Source organism: Zingiber officinale, chromosome 2A, assembly GCF_018446385.1.
Source record: "Zingiber officinale cultivar Zhangliang chromosome 2A, Zo_v1.1, whole genome shotgun sequence".
NCBI classification, from domain to species: Eukaryota; Viridiplantae; Streptophyta; class Magnoliopsida; order Zingiberales; family Zingiberaceae; genus Zingiber; species Zingiber officinale.
In genome coordinates, this window is record NC_055988.1 from 83,082,150 (window position 1) to 83,106,395 (window position 24,246).

At 36.3% G+C, this 24,246-nt stretch overlaps 1 protein-coding gene across 1 annotated transcript; it reads right to left on the minus strand.

Moving 5' to 3' along the window:
* Positions 1 to 5,386: 5,386 nt before the first annotated feature.
* On the minus strand, positions 5,387 to 7,026 carry LOC122039747. The gene is made up of 2 exons (XM_042599208.1): positions 5,995 to 7,026; positions 5,387 to 5,917 (listed from the first exon to the last, which is right to left on the minus strand). Exons 1-2 carry the CDS (start codon positions 6,943 to 6,945, stop codon positions 5,465 to 5,467), a joined length of 1,404 nt encoding a protein of 467 aa, XP_042455142.1. The 5' UTR covers positions 6,946 to 7,026; the 3' UTR covers positions 5,387 to 5,464.
* Between the last annotated feature and the right edge of the window lie 17,220 nt (positions 7,027 to 24,246).

Here is a 24,246-nt window from a genome sequence, read left to right on the forward strand (position 1 = left end):
CCCAATTTGTATCATCCAAAGATCGTTGTCGTTTTTTACTTACTGTAGGATGCTTACTGAATGTCACCTTAGGTAATGTATATAACTGTGCTAAAATCTCATAACCACTAAATCTTCGTGGTGGTCCTTCTTGTTCAACCTTTCCATTGAAATTCTTATTTCTACGCCATGGGTGTTGCATGTTCAAGAATCGACGGTGGCATGTATAACATATTTTACTCCGTGATCTTTGAGATTTAGTTTCAATTGCACATACTGGACATGCTTTATAACCCTTTGTACTCCATCCAGATATTGTTCCATATGCTGGAAAGTCATAAATAGTCCACATCACAGCAGCATGCAATCGAAATACTTGTTCCGTCGATGCATCATATGCTTCCACCCCATCATCCCATAGCTCCTTCAGTTTGTTGATCAAAGGTCGTAAGTATACATCTATCTCTTTCCCAGGTGATTTAGGCCCAGGGATTAAAAGAGACATAATCAAATATGATGGTTTCATCATTTTCCATGGTGGCAAATTATAATTCACAAGTATAACAGACCACATACTATAAGCATTTGACATATTTCCAAATGGTTAAAACCGTCTGTAGCCAACCCTAAGCGAATATTTCGTGGATCACTAGCAAATATTTTATGTGATGTGTCAAATTCTTTCCATGATTCACTATCTGCTGGATGCCTTAATACACCATCTGTTTCAACCTGTTTTTCTTTATGTCATCTCATATCTTTTGTTGTATGTTTCATAATAAACAACCGCTTAAGTATGGGCTTCAAAGAAAAATATCGAAGAATTTTCTGAGCATTCTTTTTCTTATTCATCCCATCATACTTGTATCTAGGCTCCTTGCACACCAGACATGTATCCTTATTCTCATGCTCATCCCAAAATAATATACAATCATTCTTACATGCATGTATCTTCTCATATGTTAATCCTAACTCTTTTAACATTTTCTTTGCTTCATAATGAGAGTTTGGAATCGCATTCGGTTTGGGAAATGCCTCTTGCAATAACTGAAGTAACATATCAAAAGATTTATTGCTCCAACCATTTAACACCTTCACATGCATTAACTTAACCAAAAAATTGAATACAGAAAAATTAGTACAAGTGTAATACAACTCTTTTTGTGCTTCTTCAAACATTGAGCTATAACTTCCTCTAATATTTTCTGCATTCATGTTTTCATTAATATCATCTAATTGAGGCACAATGGTATTGATATTTTCTGCATTTCTTAAATCAGTGAACATGTCTTGAAAATCATCTTCTTCAAAATCACAATCAAGTCCCTCTTCATTAACAATATTTATATTAACAGATAATGTAGAAGCCTCACCATGAAAATTTCAGACTTTGCATAATTTGTCAAATCCTCACCTATAAAGATGTCCTCGAACATAATCCAACTCATATTTAAATAAATAACCACACCTTCGACATGGACAACGAATATTAGATAAATTTAAATTTATCATATAATTCTCTGCCACCTTTAAAAACTGATTAACTCATTTATATATTCAGGGCTAATCCGATTCTCAAGCATTATCCAACTTTTATCCATATTTATAAAACCTGGTTAAACATATAAATATCATATTATTTAATAAATAACTCTAATAAATAAGTTTGATGATAAATTTCAATGAAATTAATAAGCAACTTACATTAAATAACTTAAATTAATTAATGACATCAAAATAACTAAAAAATTATCAACTACATAGCTTCCAAGAGAAGTTCAAGAGTAATTTGGTTAAACATGATCCATCGAGGCAAAATAAGTACATATCTCTTGTTCTTCAAAATAAATACATATCTCAACTAGAAACATGAATTTGGTTATAGCATGTTGAAGTTATTTTGATGCTTGATATGTACTCTTACTATAAGTACTTAAGAGATATTCATTATCTTTGATTCAAAATTTAAGAGCAAAATAATTTCGGTAAAATGAAAAACAAGACAAGCACACTTCTAACAAGATCATATAACTGCTAACAAGATCATATAAGTGCAATCAAATGGAGAGAAAAAATCGATATTTTGGCAGTACCTTTTCTCAAAACGGGAAAGAAGTAAGTTTTAATCAAACAAAACATTCTAGCAACAGCAACAATCAAACTTTAAAACCAAGAAAGCACATAAAAGTCGTCTACAAATGTAAAAAACGCCAAAGTCAACTTAATTATTAGGACCGTTTCCAAATAATCACCTCATTTTTTCATATGTGGAAACAAGAGATAAACCTAAAAAAAACAATATCCGCAAACAAACCAACAAGAACAAAAAAGTGAAACAAAATTCGACCATTGTAGAAATACTCTCCTCACGTATGCATAAACAGTCGTGGCGACAGATAAAATTCGATTTTTTTTTGTTTAGGAAAACAACAAATTCGACCGCCAGAGGCAAGCTCATCTAGAATCTCCCAAACCAAACAACACCAGGGCAATCTCCCAAACTCAACCTTTCGATCCAAACTTTCTCAACACAAATAAATCCATCAGGAACCACCCTCTAGGGACATCCTAACATCAAAATCACCGAGTCTAACAACGGGAGAACGAAAAGCAAAATCCAGTGGCACTCACCTACAAGTACGGAAACACGGAGAGAAAGCCTCGATCTTATGGAGGGCTCGAAGAAGGCGGCCGAGACGTCACCGAAGCCGGAGCAGGAGCAGAAGTCACTGGAGCCGGAGCAGGAAAGAAGGAGGATTCGTCAAACAAAGAAGATTCACGGTGGCGTCGGAGGAGAAGAAGAGATCGCACACCCAAACCCAAACCCTAAAACCTTATCGCGCAACATCGGAGGAGAAGAAGAGAGCGCACATGGAGAAGAAGCAGCGAGCAGGCGGAGAAGAAGAGAGCACGGAGGAGAAGAGAACGCGCGGAGTAGAAGAAGAGGATCGTGATGCAGAGGAGAAGAAGACATCGCGGCAGATTTGGGGAAATGTCGATTCGGGGATAAGGGCAGGTATTAGCAACGATATTCTGATTTGTGATTTTGCCGCAAATAATAAGGATTAGCGACGAATTGTTATAATTTCGTCGCTAATAAATAAGATTAGCGGTGAATTATCTGATTTGTCGCTAATCCTTTTTTATTAACAACTCGAAATAATTACATATAAACGACCATTAACATAATTCATCGTTAATACTAAAATTTTAGCGGCGACCATGCTAACTTCGTCGCAAATATAATGATCTTGTAAAAAAATTAATTTTTTAATATTATTATTTGCGACGAAATTACGTTCCGCCGCTAATAGTCTATTTTTGCTACAAACGACTATTTCGTCGCTAATATTTCGTCACCATTTTACTGTTTTCTTGTAGCGTATAAACACATTATTAATGGTGTATCAAAATTATATTTAGATAATTAAAAAGATTAATATATATAGTTTACGAATATTGTTGGAAGTAATTATTCATCAAACACTCAAACTTTACCTTGTACTAGCTTTTAACCTCTATTTCCAAACAATACATACTTTAGCTTCTCACTAATTTCAAAATAATCTCTATAAAAATCACTTTTAAATAAGCAAAAGTTCTCCCAAACACCCCCTTATTCTTTTACATTTGTTATAACCTCAATTAACTTACAATCATAGAAAAAACCTATTAATGTTCAACCATAAATAATTATTACCATAGCTTGGTCAATATTGTTAAAGGACTTTAAGTCGGATTTGTGAATGTAATATCTATTGAATTTAACTTTTGCTTTCACTTTTATATAAAATTAATTTATGTTTTTTTAAATGTAGATTAGTTACGAGCTATATTGATATTTCTATTTCTATTTTTATATTTATATTATTTTAACAAGAGTTTAAGATCCATCATGGTTTATGGAGAGATTGTATTTCAGAGACATCAGATTTGAATTTATAAATATATGTTTTGACATAGAGAATATAGCAAACGATGCTAAAGTAGGCTCAAAACCGCATATAATGATTATCAAAGTATTTATGATTATAACAATGATATCAAAGCTAAAGTTATTAGAATATGGAGCGATGTAACCCAGGTTTTATAATAGTTTAAGCAAATAAGATAGTTGATACATATATTATTAAGGTTGATGAAAATTGTAGCGAGCATAAATTATTTAAAAGTTGATGAAAAGATGGATGATATATAGATTATCTAAGGCTAGCCAAAGTTTATCAATATTTCAAGTCTAGATAGGAGGTCTAATTTTCCAATATGTGTGGTAAAAGGTTAAATCGTCACCTTAGCGGCCCTTTCAGGGTAGCCCTCACATTTCTTGGAAGGGGATAAATCACAGAGAGCTTCGCCCAGCAACAGTAACGTATATATAGAGAGGGGTTGGGTGAGACAACCAATAGAGTATTCCGCACCTACTGGGAATCAATTCCGAATTTATCTGTGGCAAGCCCACTATATGAAGCATCTGTGCTAACTCGTGAGAGCTTCCTTTGTGGATATGATATCATTGATGCAACCCCCTTGGGGTACTCTATTTAGCATAGGAAAAAAAAAGATTTTAAAAAATTGTCAAGTACTATCCCATATGCCTTGCATATAATATCATTTTAAAAAAATTGATGAATAATTAGATTCTTAAATGAAAATTTTATGGTATATTGTTTAATGAAAGAGGTAATTGATATTGGGAGAAAATTTAAATTTTGGCTTAGGATATTTTACCAGAGAAGATGAATGAAGTTTGCATATATTTCAATAGATTGCTTCAGAAGGAAAAAAATTATATTAAGGAGCTCAATTATCCAGCTTATTTTTCGAGCTCTCCCCTCTAAGCACAGTTCAAGCTCTTCGCTCAGAGCTTAACCCTCCAAGCTCTCCACTCTGAGTTCCTAAAACTCTTCCTTAGAGGTTAATTGCTAGAGGCTAGGAAGTAAATGTCATCAATTGTGTTGATGAATTGCTTTTTCCTAGTTCTCCACTCCAAACAAGCTCAATTCCTCGAGCTCTCTCTAAATCTTCTCAAGATAAAGGTACTATCACCTATGCGATTATTGGCCACGAGCATATGTAACCACAATCCCTATAATGGTCCCTTCACGACCATCACTTTTGCCCAACAATGATTGACATGGGTAAAATGATTGAAGAGTACCTAACTTCCTGAAGATAGCGGTAACAATCTCCATGTATATCTGTCAATCTAATACCTATAATACTCAGGTAACTTAAGCAAACGAACTTTATCAAAAAATAATTCTTGATGCCCTGACATTTATTTTTGGGCGTGCAATTCAAACCATGCTAAACCTCGCTCCATTTTGATAGACATTCACATCATTATCTCTAAAGCAAAAGGTTAATTATCTAAAGCTCGCAAATCATAAGTCCAACAAATTAGTCATCAGAAATGCAAGAACTGAGCTTTAAATAAAGGCATTGTATGACTGAAATCAAACACTTAGCAAACAGAAAAAACACACTAAAATTTTATTTCAATGCAATTAGTGATACTCGAGGATACTTCAACCAGGGACTCATTGGAAACTAATATATCCTTGAATTCCTCTTTACTGGTGCGACTTTTCAGCTTTTGCAATACTGTCTGCTTTAATTCCTCCTCCATCCTCTTTTGATTCGAAAGAAACTCTTCAAACCTCTTCTCGGACATGATCATTCGTAATTTAATTAGCTCTACATATGTAGAGCTATGAAGCAAGTGATCGTCCCTTGCCATTTCATTAGTGCTCTGTATATGCATAGCATCCACACGTATATCAAACCTGGTATTGTAGTGATTAAGTTTCTTAAGAAACTGAGTCAATATCATCGCTGAGGATTGATCTTTAAGATCGAAGTCAAAGTTGAAAATAACGGCGTCCTGTTTGCATTCCGGAGACAAAATTCTATAATTTTCGTGTCCTGCTGTTAATCCCTGTCAATCAAAGCAAATTTTGTTAGAGCGTGTATAAAAATTAGGAAGGTCAGATTTATCGATCGATCTTCTCATACATTTGGAGTTGGGTTAGAATTCAGCATGAGCCAAGCGTCATCGGTTCCAAAATGAGCTCCGAGAATCTTCATCAATGCATCTGGAGGATCTGTCGACGGATAGAGGCCGAGAAGTAATGACGCGTTCCGGACCTTGGGAGCTTCAATGCGCAGCTCACTGGCGACGTTGACGGTGAGCGACTCAAGATTTGGGCAGCGGACGTTGATGGTGCCGCTGACGGTGGAGTTTGCGAATAATAGGACTAGATGCTTAATGGAGCCGGAGTGGATGCTTAAGTTGTCCCCGTATTCGAAGGAATAGACGAAATGTAGAGTCTCGAGGAAAGGGCAAGAGATGAGGAAGGCTCGCAGGAAATCATTCCGGTGAAGGTCGCAATGTTTAATTTTGAGGGAGGTGAGAAGGGTGCAAGCGATGGGCGGCGGATGGGGGTGGCCATCAAAGCATCCCACCGAGATTCCTTGTAAGGAGAGACTCCTCAGCGACTTGAGGCCGAAGAAGCCGCAATTTTCCTTGCCGCTGAGATTCAACAATCTCTCACCGGCGGTTTCGAGGATGAGATCTTGGACGCCCACCTCGACGAGGTCCTCGACGAGGAGCTGCTCGAGGCGTTTGGATAAATAGGTGAACTTGTGGAAGACGATGTGGCATTGGCGGATCAGGGCGCGGGGGAAGGTAAAATGTTGGCTGATGTCGACGCCGCCGGAGGGATTCACGACCTCGAGGCGGAAGGCGTCGAGTCGGGGTATGGAGGGGAGGAGGCGGAGCAAGCGGGAGCAGACGGCGGAGAGGGCGACGCGCTGCTTGATGGGGAGGAAGGAGAGGATGGAGATGAGAAGGTCGTTGTGGAGAGAAGTAAGGCGGCCCTCCGGGGCGGTTGCGTGATCACGCCGGTGCAAAGGCGTGATCATCAGGCGAGCAAAGGCGTCGGGATCAAGAAGATGGTCCGTCATCAGGCGAGCAAAGGCGTCGGGATCAAACTGCTTCGGCCGCCTTCTCACTATTTTGTCGCCGGGCGATTTAGGTTTTGGATTTAGGGCTTGGGATTTAAAATTTATAATTTAATTTAAGGGTTAGAATTTAAAATTAAATTTTTTAAAAAAAAATAAATAATAAATCTTATAAGAAAAAGTAGTTATTAGATTTAATATATTATTTATTTATTTATTTATTGCATCTAGTATTACGATAATTACCAAATATTATATTAAAAATTTATTTACTAAGTTTTTTTTCTATCTTTGATTTTCATTGTTGGAGCAATTAGGCAATATAATTTGTTGTAAAACGATTATTTTTCTAAAATATCATTCTAATGAATTCAAAAAAAAATGAACAATCTTACCTTACCTTAGGTCGGCATGCTTTTGTTGTACTATTATATGGATATGGTATATTCTTACCGACTTTAATTTATATGTACTAATTTATGATAATTCATCTAATGTTTTTAAAATTATATTATTTCTATTATTTATATAAATTAAATAAATTATAATGTATATAAATTATTTACCAGACTATTTTATTGGAACTTTCATGACAAATTAAAATGTCACTTTCTCATTGATTTATCGCGTGTCGGAATCAATCGTGATTTAAATATGATTACCGACCGTTTTAATTATGTTAGCGAGAAAATAACAGATTATATAAGTTATATATAAATTTGTTAACTATATAATAAATATATTATATAAAAAATAAGATATTAAATTTTTTGAAATAAAAATTAAGAATAAATCGCATTTGAACATTTTGTTATTAAGATTTAGTTTAGTATTTTTTTTTTATTTATTTTTTTACATCTATTACAACGTCAATTAACTTATAGTAAAAAAATCTAATACTTATTAATTGTTCAGCCATAAATAATTATGTCCGATCAATATTGTGAAAGGAGTTATTTTAGAATAATTTAGATGTAATATTTATATAATTTAACTTTTACTTAATTTTTTTAAATATTTTTGATTTTTTAATGTATATTAGTTGTGAGTCATATTAATCAAGTTGGGTAATATCAAACCGTAGATGTCTGGAAGACAAGTGAACATCCTTATCATTGCACCATAGTCTCAAGGAGTTAGAGATATTAGATTTGGATTTATGAGTAAATGGTTTGACATAGTAAATTTAGCAAATCATGCTAAGTCACTATAAGAAATACGACAGAACTCGCGACGAAATTAAAATCCATTGCTAATTAACAATGAATTTTAATTCCCATTGCTAATTAGTGCTAGAAAAGAAATTCCATTGCTATTATGGGACGAAATTTATTATTGGGGATCGTGTGGTCGGCTAGAAGGGGGTTGAATAGGCGGTGTCCCAAATCGATTGCTTCCTACGTATTCGTTAGTGCACAGCGAAAAACAACAAATACAAATACTAATATGAATACGAAAGCTAATCTAAAGACAAGAAGACAAATGCAAACCAATAACACGTTTCATTTAACGTGGTTCTGAGATTAGGGCTCCTACTCCACAGTTATCCATAAGGTGGACGATCCCTCAATCCTTCAATGGATTAGCCCCCAGCAAACTTCGGTTACCTCAAGTCTCCTTATAGGTGGAGAAACCTCACCACAACTCTTACCAAGATCTCTTGAAACACAATGAGCACTTGATGACTACTAATTAGGCTTTAACCAAGTTTAATTTCGTCACCTTGGCCAACTATCCCAAACTCCCTTATATAGAGCTTGGGGAATCAGCACACCTGATTTTACCGTTACCAGTCGACTGGTGTATGCACCAGTCGACTGGTGCTTGATCAATGGCTCTTTACCAGTCGACTGATCCCAGCCGTTTTGGGTACAGAAGAACTTTGTGCTCAGCCCTAATTGACTGGTCCCAGTACCAGTCGACTGATACAACCATAAACTTAGGGTTTCCCTTTCCGAATACATTTCTCTCGCATTCTGACTCTCACGATTCACTTGACTCTTTTTCGCAGTTTTGACCTCTTATTTTCAAGCCTACTTCTTTTGGCTCTCGTCCCTCGGATGCATCCGAGCCCCGCCCGCGGCTCGTCCCAATGTCATCCTTCGCGTATACATCAAAGTCGTCACCCTCAGTCTATCTTCGTTACCTTGTCCACGGGCCCTCGGATCTCATGTTATATTTAAATTAATTTTATTCTATTTTATCAGTTTATAATTGATTATTTTTTAATCTTTTCTACTAATACGTGCACACTATTTAAATGTAGGAGGCAGAGGTACAACCTTAATTTTTTTTATATAATTTTTTTATCCTATTATATTTGCACATCTACTTTTGACATTTTTATATTTATGACTCTTTTTTTTACTTATAGACACTCTTAGTAACTTGATATTTAGTTTCGTATAATATTTGACTCCAAAATTAATATTAAAGAATATCATCTAAAACTCATATTTTTAGGTCTTTAAAAGGATAAAAAATAATAATAGTGTAATTAACTAACCTTTTACAAAAAAAAATATATTAGTTATGGTAAAGAACGAAAATCTTTGGATATGATCTTTTAACCATAGTTACAAATAGGACATTGGGGTATTTTTGTAATTTAAAGGGGATGATGGCAAAATAGCCATCAATAATAAATTGCCTTTATGATATCGTGACATCACTGTCAAGCAGGCCTTGATTGTAAAAGGAATGGACCAGTTGAAGAAAAATAAATAGAGGCGAAATCTAAAATATTTTTAATCATTTTTTATCCATGAAGAGTGAATAAAACTATTTATTGGGAATTAGAACGAAAAAATTCTTTTCGTCCCCGTGACGCCCCTCTATCATTTATTATCATAATAGTGTTTTACGATCTAATATCCTTAAGGCATGTTTTCTCTATACTCATATACCCATGGTTAAGATTAAAATATTTTAGATATTTTTATAATAATATGATATTATCTATTTTACACATAAATTTTCATGATTTTACTCTCGGACTCTATTCAAAAGGTATCATACTAATATAGATATCTTTCTCTTATAAACTCATGATATTTACGTGAGAAATAGCATGCGTTTATCGTCTGCGCTACGCCATGAGAGCAACACTATATTTTAGCAACTATAGTGTCTAGTTATTACAATATGGATACTTCATCTCTAGTCAAAATTGATCAATATTATATTTTAACAACACTTTAACTTTTATTAATACTATGATATAATATTTACATAACTATCACAATATAAACACTTTATCTCTAATCAATATTAATCAATACTAGTTAACGTTGATCGACATTATATTAGAGTAGTTATAAATCACAATTATATTTTATTTTTTATTAACACCAATCAACGTTGTGTTGTCGAAGCTACAGTCTTGTAGCTACTATAATTGTGTAGTTGTCGCAATTATAAATATTATATCTGCTAGAGTTGTGTAACTGTTATGAAATCATAACTATTATAATTATGTAATAGTCAGGGCAGATCCAAGATTTTAGGTTGGGGGTCACATACTAAGTGATGAAAATAATTATTATAAGTTATATTCGAAGGTTGCACGATCGGGGCGGAGGGAGAGGAGACGAAGGTATCGACCAACACTCGGACGAAACCGATGACGAAGTCTGGGAGGTACCAACCGCAAAGGGAATACTCTACGAGTGCATTGCCGGTGCACAATAGCCCGAGGGGCCTTTTTTTCCTTTGTTTTTATTAGAGATAAATGGATAGACGAATGATGGACTGATATAACACTGATGTTTTCTACGCGTAAAGTTTGATCTGGGTGAATAAACAATGACAACATCACATGATCATCTACCCAACTCCCCCCTCTCAACTACTTCGAATGCCCACTATTAACACCAAGATTTATTTTTTTTAAAAAAAAATCATTAGTATTAACATCAAAGATAAATTTACATATGGACTAGGGCGTAATTATGATCCCATAGTAACTAAAAAAACGTAAAAAATAAAGGTAGTTTTGTTAAATATAAGTGGTGGGATAGATGGATCTTAAAGTAAAAGTTTTCTTCTCTTTAGCCATTTCTATTAAAAAAAAAACAAGAAGAAAAGAAAAAAAAATATGAAGTTTTGTTTTCAATAGCTGTGTTTCTCTTTTGGAGGAAAACAAGCCCAACGGATTAACATGGGCCTTAAATTTTGTTTTACCAAATTTAGTAAATTTTGTTATTCTGTTTTCTGTTTTTGGGCACGTGAGCGAGTTGGCAATCCCGCCGTAAGCAGACAAATACTTGCCGCCACGTGATAAAATGGTGATGGGTTAAAATGATTTTATATGAAAGAATTATCCACATTTTTCTGCGACGTCTCGTAGATGTTTAAATTGTTAGATGTTTAAATTTGGTTTGTTTATAATTGAGTCGAGTTCGAGTTTTATTTAACGAATATATTTATGTCTCACGAGTTTATTCGAATTTTTATCGAACTTAAACGAACTTAATAAATATAAATTATAAATTTAAATATTCATTAAAAATTAAATTATATATTTTTAAAAATTTATAATATTTTTGTTAAAATTTATAATTTTATTCTAATAAATAAATTTAATATATTTATCTATGTTTTTCATAAGTAAAGTGTAAAATTTATAAATTTAATATCAAAATTATTATTATTATTATTTAAAAGTTGATTCATGAGCTTAACGAACATGTTCACGAGCTAACGAGCCGAATATTATGAAACTTGAACTTGATTTGTTTATCTTAACGAGCCTCATTAAACGAACTCAAACGAGCTTTTATCGAATCGAGCTTCGAATAACTCACGAGCGGTTTGGCTCATTTACACCCCTACTTGTGTCATGCCAATCTACTATATTTATTTGTAAATATATTAGATTTTTAGAGGTTTTTTAAAAAAAAATAAATAAAATGAAAGTTATAAATTTAACTTAGTTAATAAAGTTATATTTAAAATATTTTGATATAAAAAAATCTTTACTAATTTAATTAAAATTGTTGCAACATGATCAAATTAACCTTATAATTATTATAACAATGCGTAATTAGTTATTGTAATATATAACAGATAATTAATGGTTGCTATATTATTTTTTTATAATAAATTTGATGAGAAGTAATTTTTAATCAAATTTAAATAATTTTGATAAATTAGTAGAAAAATAAAATAAACGTACTCTTTATTTTTTTTTACTTAGAGCTATTATAAGTAACTGTACCATTGTCACAATTGTGCACTAAATGAAACTATCTTTTTGAAAGATTTTTGATAGACTGAGTATCCGTATGTAGGTAACTCCCGTGTGCGGTTGAGTGCGCTGAGCACTTGAAAGTGATTTGATAGTCCGGGAGTTGTCTACTTTCAGACCCTGCACACTCAATTACGCGCAGAAGTCGTCCACGGACGGATATGAAAGCTAACAAGCCTCACTTAAGAAATAAGGCAATTTCTCAAAAGGTATACCCAATATTAAAGATTGCCTTAAAAAGATAGATCCGTTACCTTAGCGGCCCCTAGTGTCGGTCCTATGGATATGAAGGGAGGTTCATACAGGTACACAGGTCATAGGCGTATGGCGGGGTAAACTCCAGGTCGTCAGTTCCTGAGAATCGACCCCTGACCATTACGTCAGAGATACCATGCGCCCACCGTTTGCGCTACGCCCTGGGGGCTTAAAAATTACCTAAAAGATAGCACACAATGTTGTGATTGTCCAAAAGACACGCATCTTTCCCGTTTTACCCTTCGATGAAATTGAATTTTTTTTCATGTCTTTCTTCCACTACAAACAAAAAAAAAAAAAAAAAAGGGCAATTCAGGATGAATTTTGTGACAATTTGTTTTTTTTTAAATCATCACAAAAATATTTGGGACTAATTCTACTATAATTTTTTTTCATTGCTAATAATGTCGTCAAATTCTTCGATGAAAATATGTAAATTCATCGTTAAATTTGTGATGAATTTTATTTTCATCACCAAATTTGTTGTAATTTTGTAATGAAAACAAAATTCGTCACAAAAGTACCAAACGCACATTTGTGATGAAATTCTAATTTCGTCCCAAATTTGATGACTAATCCAGTTTTTGTCGTAGATTTAGCAATGAAAATGGATTCATTACCAAATGTGGGAAGAATGGTGATTCGTCGCCAATATGCTAATTCACTAAATCTAGGACGAACCTATTTTGTAGATTTGGCGATGAATCCACGTATTAATGGTAGATTCAACGATGAATTCATGGATTCATTCGATGAAAAGAGTATTTGTCACCAAATATATGATACACAGTAATTTATGATAATTTGAAAGCTAAACTATTTTGTTGTCAAATTCATCCCAACATGTTAATATTTACCTTAGAACTTGGTCATTTTTGCATTTTATCGTGTTAATTACATTCTATTCATTTCCAAACATGTATATAACATATCCTATTCAACCTGTACATCCATCACAGAGGCGCAGAGATGGAACCACCAGCTTTGGCGCTTGCGTCAATGACAGGAAATGGAATGACTCTTCCCCGAAGCTGGACCACTCCAGTGGAAGTTGACTGGAGATGCAGAGGTGTTATCCTCACCTGTCAACACTGCTCTCACCTGCACAAACCACATCGACTTGAACAACTTGGATGGAACTGGAGAAGAGGGCAGCACACTGGAGCTTTCTGCCGGAGAAGAATGGTAGACCACCGGAGTTCGCTGGGGAAAACTCCTGCCTTCGCAAACCACGTCCGCAAGGAGTCCTCTGTAGCGCTCAGTGCTGGAATTAGGGATGAGCTTCACCGGAGAAGATGGTGGACTATCGCCGCTCTTCTTCCTCTGCCCGCCCGAACCACGGAAGACAAGGGTGTCGGAAGAACGTCAGTAGGTGAAGGACACACCGGAGAACCACTCCGATGAGGTGAAGAATATCGGAGCTCATCGCTGCCGCCGCACGCCTTGAATCCCTAGCCTTTGTAACCGCTCTGGCAGGGTATTCAAGGGGGAAATGGAAGAAGGGGACTCACCGAAGAACCACTCCGATGAGTTGAGCACAATCGGAGGTTGTCGTCACCGCTTGCAGCCACCGGCAGGAATGTCGTCGCCATCGCCGCTTGGAATAGATCGCGAAGTCGGGAGATTTGGGGGCGTCGGGAGATGAGGAAGAACAGTGAACCCAAGCCAAGTTTTCATTGAACCAGTTGCCCCTTTAAAAGCCTCAATCGAACCAGACCGATTTTGAATCGAACTAAACCAATGCAATTTAGAGTTATCCGACCCTGATTTGAATTGAACCACTTAACCAAATTGATTCGGTTCAATTGCAAATTTCTTCTTTGGCTTTTAAAATTGGACTTTGGAATTAGGCTTCTTCTTCTCTCTCTTCTAACCATTTGACAATTGAACCAAATTATTATTGGACTAAACCGATACTCTTCTCCTCAATTGTTGTCTCCCTCAATTCCTATAAAATTAAATATAATCAAATAATAGTCATAATATCCATCAAATGTATATGAATTAAAATGAATACTAAAAATATTCAAATTCATGAAACACACTAAAAACCTAGTTTTGGATACAAGATGATAAAAACATCAAGAAATAACACTAAAATAATCTATCCAAATGTCAGTTATCAAATCCCTCACACTTATTTTTGCTCGTCTCGTGTAAGTAAATAAAACAAGAAAACAATTGAAGATGCATTTCCCTAACAATTCTCAATCATGTTTAGAAGATCGTGGAAGAAAGTTATCTAGAATTGTCAAATTCCAATGACCCAAATATTCATGGATTCAATTCATACACTGATTAACAAGTATGATAACTTTAATCCAAACTATATAAACTGAGAATGCTAATAAAATAAACCTCACAAGGTAAGTGGCGCCGACTCTCCTTTTATATACATGCAATGGTAGAGCTCACTCAAGTTACTCATGGTGGTTATCCTTCTTGCTAGCTGCGTCTTCCGCTCGACTTCTTGTATTCTTAAGTTCTTGCACACTCAGACACAAGATATCAAAACTACAGGACCTAATTCAACTTAGTTGACCATATCAAAATTAATCCGGGGTACTTACATAAACTACCTTTGACATTGGTCCCTTACTACTTTCATCGACATCAAGAGTGAGTCTTTTATAAAGGAGTCACATATCTTTTTTTACATTCAAATTGGCTTTGGTTTTTTCTATTGATATCCATCACTATTTTATCAAATTATTAAAAACAATCTTCTCAATATGCATTAAATCTAGATTATGATGAATCAAATGACTAAACCAATATCGTAAATCCCAAAATATACTCTGTTTAGTCCATTTATATGTACTCCCATATTTATGTGTTGTATGTACTATGTGGATCTTCAATAACAGATGGAAAGTTAAACACTTTAAACCAAATATGTTCACTTATTAATCTCAATGATGAAGGCGTTCTTTCAATTTTATTCTTAGTGAATTCATCTTTATTTTTTTTTGAAATTATGATTTGGTAGTGAAAATTATCTATGACAATCAAAATAACTCGACTTCTTCTTGTGTTTCAATCTAATTAACTTTGATCTTTCCATACATATGGGGCATCCTAAGATCCCAATAATACTCCAACCCGATAGTATCCCATAAGTCGGAAAGTTATTTATGGTCCAAAGAAGAGCAACCTTTATTACAAACATTTGATTATTATGAACATCGTATGTAGGAAAACCTTCATCCCATAGCTGTTTCAGTTTTACAATTAGTGATTGCATATAAATATCTATTAACTTCTTTATATTTTGTAGACCAGACACAACCAATGTTAAAAATATATAGGGTGTTTTCATACACATTCCAGGTGAAAGATTATATGAAGTTAAGATAACTGGCTAACCAGAATAATTTTTTCTTGATTCGGCAAATGGAGCAAATCCATTAGCGCAAAGACCTAATCTAATGTTTCGAATTTCCTTTATAAATTTCGGATATATTCTATCAAAAATTTTCCACGCCTCTACATCTAATGGACGACACATTAACATCTCTTCTGTTTGATGATTACATGCCAAGTCATGTATTCAACAATTGTCTTTGATTCATAAAACCTTTATAACCTAGGAGTTAAAGACAAATAAAATAGTACTATATTATTTACATCATTGTTGACTCCTTTTGGTGCTCTTGTACCTAGCTTAATTACAGAATTTACAAACATCTATATCTTCATTATCTCCCCAATATAGCATACAACAATTTCTGTAAATATCAATTATTTCCACCGGAAGACCTAATTCTTTCACAAGTTTTTTCATATTATAAAAATTGGGCAGTATGTGATCACGCAACAATGTTTCTCCAATAACTTAAACAAAATCATTAAATCTTGCGACACATTATTCTCTGTCTTAATATTTAATAGTCTTGCGGTGAGATATAATTTAGTGTGATTATCACAACTAGCCGAGGTTGTTCGCGGCCAACCAAGGCCAACTGCGGTCACTTGTAACCAGCCAAGCCTGGCTGCTAGTCTGAGAGAAGAGAAAAGGGCAAGGGGAGAGAGAGGGAGCTTACTAGCCAGAAATCGTCATTGTAGGAGAGGAATTACCGCCATTGCTTTGGGGGGGGGGGGGAATTAGGTGAGTTGAGATTTTTTAGGACTTTTGGTCACTAAATTTGTCGAGGAATTGATGGTGAATCCATGGATTCGTCACCAAATATGTGGCGAATCATTGGATTTATCGCCAAATCTACGACGAATCAATGGATTCGTCGTAGGATGTTAAAAGAATTAAAAATAAATGTCTTCGTGTTCGATTGATGAAACTAGAAACTCAAAATAACATGAAACTAATTCGTATATATTAGTCTAATTCTCTTAATTATATAAATGTCCTCAAATATCAATTAAATCAAATATAATAAGAGCAGTGGTTTTTTTAACATAAATTAGATTTTTCAAATACATTTGTATTCAAAAAATTAGTACTCTCAATATATTTTATCAAATTGATATTTGAGGACATTTTTATAATTAGAAGAACTAGACGAACACATATAAACTGGTTTCATGTCATTCCGAGCTTTATAGATCCATCTGCCATTTCAGATACATTTTTTTTCATTTTAATTTTTTTGTAACAATCTACAACAAATATGTGGATTCATTGCTAAATCTGTGACGAATCAATTGATTCATAGTAGAATGTTAAAAAATAAAAAAATGTCTTCGTGTCCGATTGATGAACCTAGAGAACTTAGAATGACATAAAACTCAATTCCTATATATTCATCTAGTTCTTTTGATTATATCCTTACCCTTAAATACCAATTTGACAAAAAAAATATTTTTTTCATAGCTAAGTAATGGACTTTAATCAACTTATGACTTAGTAAAAATAATAAAAAGAGTTATTGATTGAATATGTTAGAGTCATTTTGATATTAATAAATTACCGATCTCAATATATTTGATAAAATTAATATTTGATGATATTTATATAATCAGGAGAACTATATGAATACATAAGAATGAGTTTTATGTCATTCTGAGCTTTCTAGATCCATCTATCATTTTTTACACATTTATTTTCATTTTTAATTTGACGACAAATCCATAGATTTGTCGTAGATTTGTCATTTTGAACTCTCTAACTCAGTTGTTGAACTATGAGAGACAATATATTAAATCGTAACTCGTTCAAATATCAATTACTTGTTATAAGGGTGGAACCCATAACGGCCAGGTTTCAAGCTTAAGAAACATTATTTAAATTATTTTCGAAGGCTCCAAATAATTTTAGTCTTAATTTTTTTTTCTATGTTGTAGCTACTATAACTATATGAACTAAATTGTAACGACTACAATTCGTCAATTTAGATGAGAAAAAATATAAGAGATATAATAATGAAAATAAGCTGCTATTTTATAGTGGATGATACTTGTATCATTTTACAGGGATATGAGAGTATCTTATGATAATAAATTAATATAAGGTATTCCTTTGACGATTCATTAAAAAAAAAAAAGATGTCATTCTAATTTTTGCCATAAAAAAATAGAGTATTTTTTTTTAAAAAAATAAAATACCTTTTAAATGATAACAAAAATAAAGGATGCTGTTTTGTTTTTCATCCAATATCATTTCTATCCATTTAAATTAACATCTAAATTGATCACTTATTAATAAAAAAATATATTTTTTAAAAATATTCTAATAATAAATAAATTAAAAATATGATATTTTTTACAATTATATATTTTGTAAATAGTTAATTGATAAAAAATGAATTTAGTAAAATTATTCATATTATTATTTATTATGTGCGAGTTTGTATTTATTTATTTTTTTATTGAATGTGAGTTCTAAACTAATGAGTAGTTTCGTAAAAAATTATGATGAATAACTTTAATATTTATATGTGATCCTGTCTAAGATTCGAGTCGACGGGCGTTGGGGACGTGGCACTTGTTGGTGTCTCCAGATGACCTCCAAGATGACGTGGACCTCCGGTGTGTTGGGGCAATTTCCCTAGGTCAAGTTTGACCAGTTTGACTAAGCTTGAGTTGAGTCAAGCTTGAGTCGGGATTTGAGTTTTGATGTTTGACAATATATGGAGATTGCTAGGGCAATCGTCCGATTATGGAGATGGTCAAGGGATTGACCAGATTGATGAGAAGCCAGGTCAAGTGGGTCAGTTGTGACCGGAGACTTGACCGAGAAAGTCCTAACTGGAGTTTAGGCAGTGGTGAAGTCCTAACTAGAGGTTAGGCAATGAAGAAATCCTAACTGGAATTTAGACAATGGGAAAGTCCTAACTGGATGTTAGGCAAGAGAGAAGTCAAGTAGGTCAAGGTTGACAGGAAACTTGACTGGGAAAGTTCTAATTGGATATTAGGCAAAGGTAAGTCCAACGGGAAGGTTGGCAAGAGTGAAAATCCAAGTAGGTCAGTGTTGACTAGACTTGGTGGTGAAAGTCCTGATAAGTGAGATCAGACAATTGGAAAGTCCAAGTGTGATCTTGGCAAAGTGAAAGTCCTGGTGAGGAGCCAGACAATTGGAAAGTCCAAGCATGTGGTCTTAGCAAGGTAAGTCCTAGTGTGACTTGGCAAGGAGAACTCGATAACTAGGATGAGGCCGAAGGAAGCTCCTGAAGGCAAGACATGAATGATGGGAGATATTCGAGGGGCGCAAGGCTGATGGAGGAGGCTATAAGGCTAGTTCAAGGTTTATCGAGTGTGGTGTATAATCCGACAACTAGGATGAGGCCGATGGAAGATCCAGAAGGCAAGGCGTGAAGGATAAGGAGATATCCGAGGGACGTAAGGCTGATGGAGGAGGCTAAAAGGCTAGTTCGAGGTTGGTCGGGAGTAGCCAAATGCTAGGCGTGCGAACCCAACAGGTCACGGTTGACCGAGAGTTGGGTTTGGGGAGCTTGACTTGAGTTTGAGTCAAGTCCAGGGTGTTCAATCGATCGGACGATAGATTGAATAGGCTCCAATCGATCAGCCGATTGATTGGAGTGTGATGCGATTATTGTGATGGCCCAATCGATCGATCGATCGATTGGGATCAGGAAATCGCGAGCACAGAAGCTCTCCCAATCGATCGGGCGATAGATTGGGAAATTCCAATCGATCGGGCGATCGATTGGGAGCTGCCAATCGATCGACCGATCGATTGGGCAGCAGAAGCTCTCGCGCGGACGCGAGAGCACAGAATGGGTCTGAATCGATCGACTGATCGATTTAGACAGTCCCAATTGATTGGTTGATCGATTAGGAAGTGACTGTTGCGTAGGTTGCAAGCGATGGACGGCTGGGATTTTCCGGATGTGACGTGACGATCGATTGGGGATGGATTCAATCGATTGGAGCTACTGTATAAAGTCTAGGTGGAGCATTTTCTCAGTAGATCTCTTGTGATCTTTTACGCTGTTCTTCAGCGATTCACAGCGAGCTTCTCCGATCTACTCACACCAGTTCTTGAAGGCACTTGAGGAGTTTCTCCAAGGTTCAAGAGGCAACGACAAGCATAAGTAAGCAAGAAGAGGAGTGTGTTGTGTTGTATTTTAGTTTCCTCTTGTTGTATTTGTGTTGTGTTGTGTGTGAGTGTTGTACGAGGCTTCTCCGCCTCCGGTTGCGACCGAGAAGGAGGTTTTCATAGTGGAGTGAGCGTGTCGTGTGGATCCTTGGATTAGTCACCTCATCTTGAGGTGGATAACAAGTAAACCCTAGGTGTTAGCATTGGTTGTTTTTGTCTTTGTATTCCGCTGCACATCATCAAGACGCAACCGACGAACCCCCTCTAGATGACATCACGGTCCCTACAATTGGTATCAGAGCGAGTCCGCTCTTCTGAGGACTAACCGCCAAGAGAGCAACCGCTAGAGGAAGAAGATGGACTTGGGAGGTCCACTTGGATGGGACATCCGGATTCCTCTTCCATACGACAAGGAAGACTTCGCCTTTTGGAGGAATCGGTTGGAGACATGGTTCCAAATGGATTGGAACCAATGGGTTGTCTTGAGCGACCCATTTAAAGCTCCTACGGACAAGAAAGGGAAACACCTCTGATCTCGGCATTGGACCAAAGAGTAACGAGAGCAGTCGGAGGTGGACAAGGAGGTAACGAGAATTTTACATAATTTACTACCTTCTAATATTTTATTGAGTGTAGGTGAAATCACAAATGCAAGTGATCTTTGGAAAAAGATCATTGCTTATCATGAAGACCCTACACAAGTCCAAGGAGTGGAAGAGTCCAAGGAGAAGGGCTTATTGGTCCAAGAAGAGAAGGATCAATTCGATGTTGACACGAGGTCAACATTCGAAGAAGAGGAGGAAGAAAAGAGGCAATCTGATGTTGACGAAAGGTCAACATTCGAGGAGGAAAAGGAAGAAGAGGAAGAGGAGAAGGAAGATGAGGAGAGATCTTCTACATCCTCAAGAGAGGATGAGATGGAAGCATCCATATTCTTAAGAGAAGAAGAAGAAGATAATGATGATGCCACCTCCGCAACACAAGAAAAATCGAATGGAGGATTAAGCATCAACCCTACAAGCAAAGGAATAAAGATTTCAATTATTAAAGATAAAAATCATATCATTTGCTTTGAGTGTAGGGAGCATGGGCACTACAAGAGTAAGTGTCTCAAATTGGCCAAGAAGAAGGGCCAAGTAGCATCCAAGGGCAAGGAGAAGCCCAAGGAGATTGATCCCACGAAACACAAGAGCAAGGAGCACATTGTGTGCTTCTCATGCAATCAAAATGGGCATTACCGGAGTCAATGCCCTAAAGGGAAGAAGCCAATCAAGGTGATTAGAGGAAGCACAAATCTAGGGGGAGCTTATAAGAGCAAACCCAAGGTAAATTTTATTAATGCAAATTCTCTTAGAAATGATGAAAAGCATGCTAAGTCAAATTTAAATCATTTTAATGCTATTTATCATGAAAATAGAATGCATGATAAACCTAAGGGTAAATACATACCTCCTCATGCTAGATCTACCATACCTAGGGTTAGGAAGGTAGATAACTACTTAGGCAATAACTCTAAGGACTTTAGATATAAGCCTAAGGCTAGCAATGCTCATTAGAGTCAAGAAAAATCTAAATCTATGGATTTAATGACGGAAAACCAAGTTTTGAGATCAAGACTTGATAACTTAGAAAGGACCCTAGCAAGAATGGAAAATCTTCTCAAGGGTCAAAATGAGCAAACTATAGGGAGAGCTAGACAAGAGCCATCCAATGACTATAGAGGTTTGGGATACAGACCTAAAGCCAAGAACGATGTGACTTCCTTTCATAAGGTTCCATATAACTATGGGACCAACCCTAGGTGTAAAGGTTAAGTCAAGAATACTAGGGAAGGATTCCCTAAAGGTTCTTTTGACAAGACCAATGTGACTAAGACTTCTAAGAAGTCTAACAAAGTCACAAAGAAGGTCACAAGGGAGACCATCCCTAGAGTTGACCTAGTAAAGGTGACTAAGGCTCCAAAAAGGCCTAATAAAGTCACAAAGAAGGTTACAAGGGAAGTTATTGTTGGAGCAATCTAGGTGCCCTAAGTTTTGATGTTTGGGCAAAGGTTTAAGTTAGGTTTATTGTTGTATTTGATATGCATTGTGAGTGTGCAGGATACAGGTACAACAAGGAAAGTCCAAGGGTGAGTCTTGGCGGTGAAAGTCCAAGCATGTAGTCTTGGCAACGTAAATCCAAGTGTGATCTTGGCAAAGGAGGAAAGTCCAAGGATGAGTTTTGGCGGTGTAAGTCCAAGCATGTAGTCTTGGCAACGTAAGTCCAAGTGTGACTTGGCAATGGATGAAGTCCCGGAGGCGCGACCTCTTGGCAAATGAAGACCCGACAATAATGACAAGGCCGATGGAAGCTCCAGAAGGCAAGACGTGAAGGATGGGGAGGCATCCGAGGGACGCAAGGCTGATGGAGGAGGCTAGAAGGCTAGGTCTAGGTTGGTCGGGCGAGAACGAGTGCTGAGTGAATGTACTTGAGGTAAAATCCTTGAATTAGGGTTTACTGTAGCAGCACTGCAGCGTTACTGTAGCAGTACTGTAGCAGTCGACTGATGCACTGTAGCAGAGAGCCGTTGAGATAGCCGTTGGGCTGGCACCAGTCAACTGGTGCAAGGACCAGTCGACTGGTAACGGACAAATCAGGTTCTGATTTGTTCCAAGCTCTATAAGAAGGAGCTTGGTATGACCGGCCAAGGTGACGAAATTGGACTTGGTTAAAGTCTAATTAGTAGTCTACTTGTGCTCAAGAGATCTTTGTGTGCCAAGAGATCTTGGTTGGAGTTATGGTGAGGTTTCTCCACCCACAAGGAGGTTGAGCTAGCCGGAGTTTGCCGGGGACTAATCCACCGATGGATTGAGGGATCGTCCACCTTACAGACACGCCGTGGAGTAGGAGCAAGTTATCTCTGAACCACGTAAACACCTTGTGTTAGGGTTTGTGTTTGGTTTGTTGTCTTCTTCTTTCTTGTTTTAGGTTAACTTTCGTATTTGTTAGTTTGTTTTTGTATTCCGCTGTGCACTAACATTATAGGAAGTAAAGTTTTGGGTGAGACGCTATTCACCCCCCCCCTCTAGCGGACGTCAAGGTCCTAACAAGTAGTATCAGAGCAAGGTCGCTCTTCTACGAACTAACCGCCAAGAGAGCAAGAAGCTAGAGGAAGAAGAAGATGGAGTCCGAAGGACCGCTCGGATGGGATATCCGAATTCCACCTCCGTATGACAAAGAAGACTTCAATTATTAGAGGAAGCGGTTGGAGACATGGTTCCAAATGGATTGGAATCAATGGGTTGTCTTGAGTGACCCATTTGAAGCTCCTACGGACAAGAAGGGTAAACGCCTCCGACCTCGGCATTGGACCGAAGAGCAACGAGAGCAATCGGAGGCGGACAAGGAGGTAACGAGAATTTTGCATAATTTACTACCTTCTAATATCATTGTGAGTGTAGGTGAATGCACAAGTGCATGTGATCTTTGGAAAAAGATCATTGCCTATCATGAAGACCCGTCACAATTCCAAGGAGTAGAGGAGTCCAAGGAGAAGGGTTCATTGGTCCAAGAAGAGAATGACCAATCCGATGTTGACATAAGGTCAACATCCGAGGAGGAGAAGGAAGATGAGGAGGTATCATCCACATCTTCAAGGGAGGAAGAAGTGGAATCATCGACATCTTCAAGTGAAGAGGAAGAAGAGCAATCCAAGGAAGAGGAGATCTTGGAAGCTCAACCTCCACCTCAACTACCAAGAAGAGCACAAAGGACCACATCAAATGCTTTGAGTGTGGTAAGATGGGGCACTACAAGAGTAGGTGTCCTTCACTCAAGAAGGTAAAGGAGGTAAACCCTAAACTCACTAAAGTTAATTTAGAAACTAATGTGAGTTGTAGGAAGAAGAAGAAGGAGGAGAAGAAGCACATTAGGTGCTTTACATGTGGTGAGTGGGGTCACTACCACACAAAGTGCCCAAGGAGAGGAGAGCTCAAGAAATTGGTGCACTTGAAGAAGTGGGAGAAGAAGAGAGCTTCAAGGGTAAGGGAGGTAAACCCTAACTTGAATGCTAGTTCAAATTTAAATCGTTATAATGCTATTTATCATGAAAATAGAATGCATGATAAATCTAAGGATAAATATATCCCTCCTCATGCTAGATTTATCACACCTAAGGCTAGGAAGGTAAATAATAATTTAGGCAATAACTCTAAGGATTATAGATATATGCCTAGATATAGAAATACTCATAGGGGTCAAGAAAAATCCAAGTCTATGGATTCAATGACGGAAAACCAAGTCTTGAGGA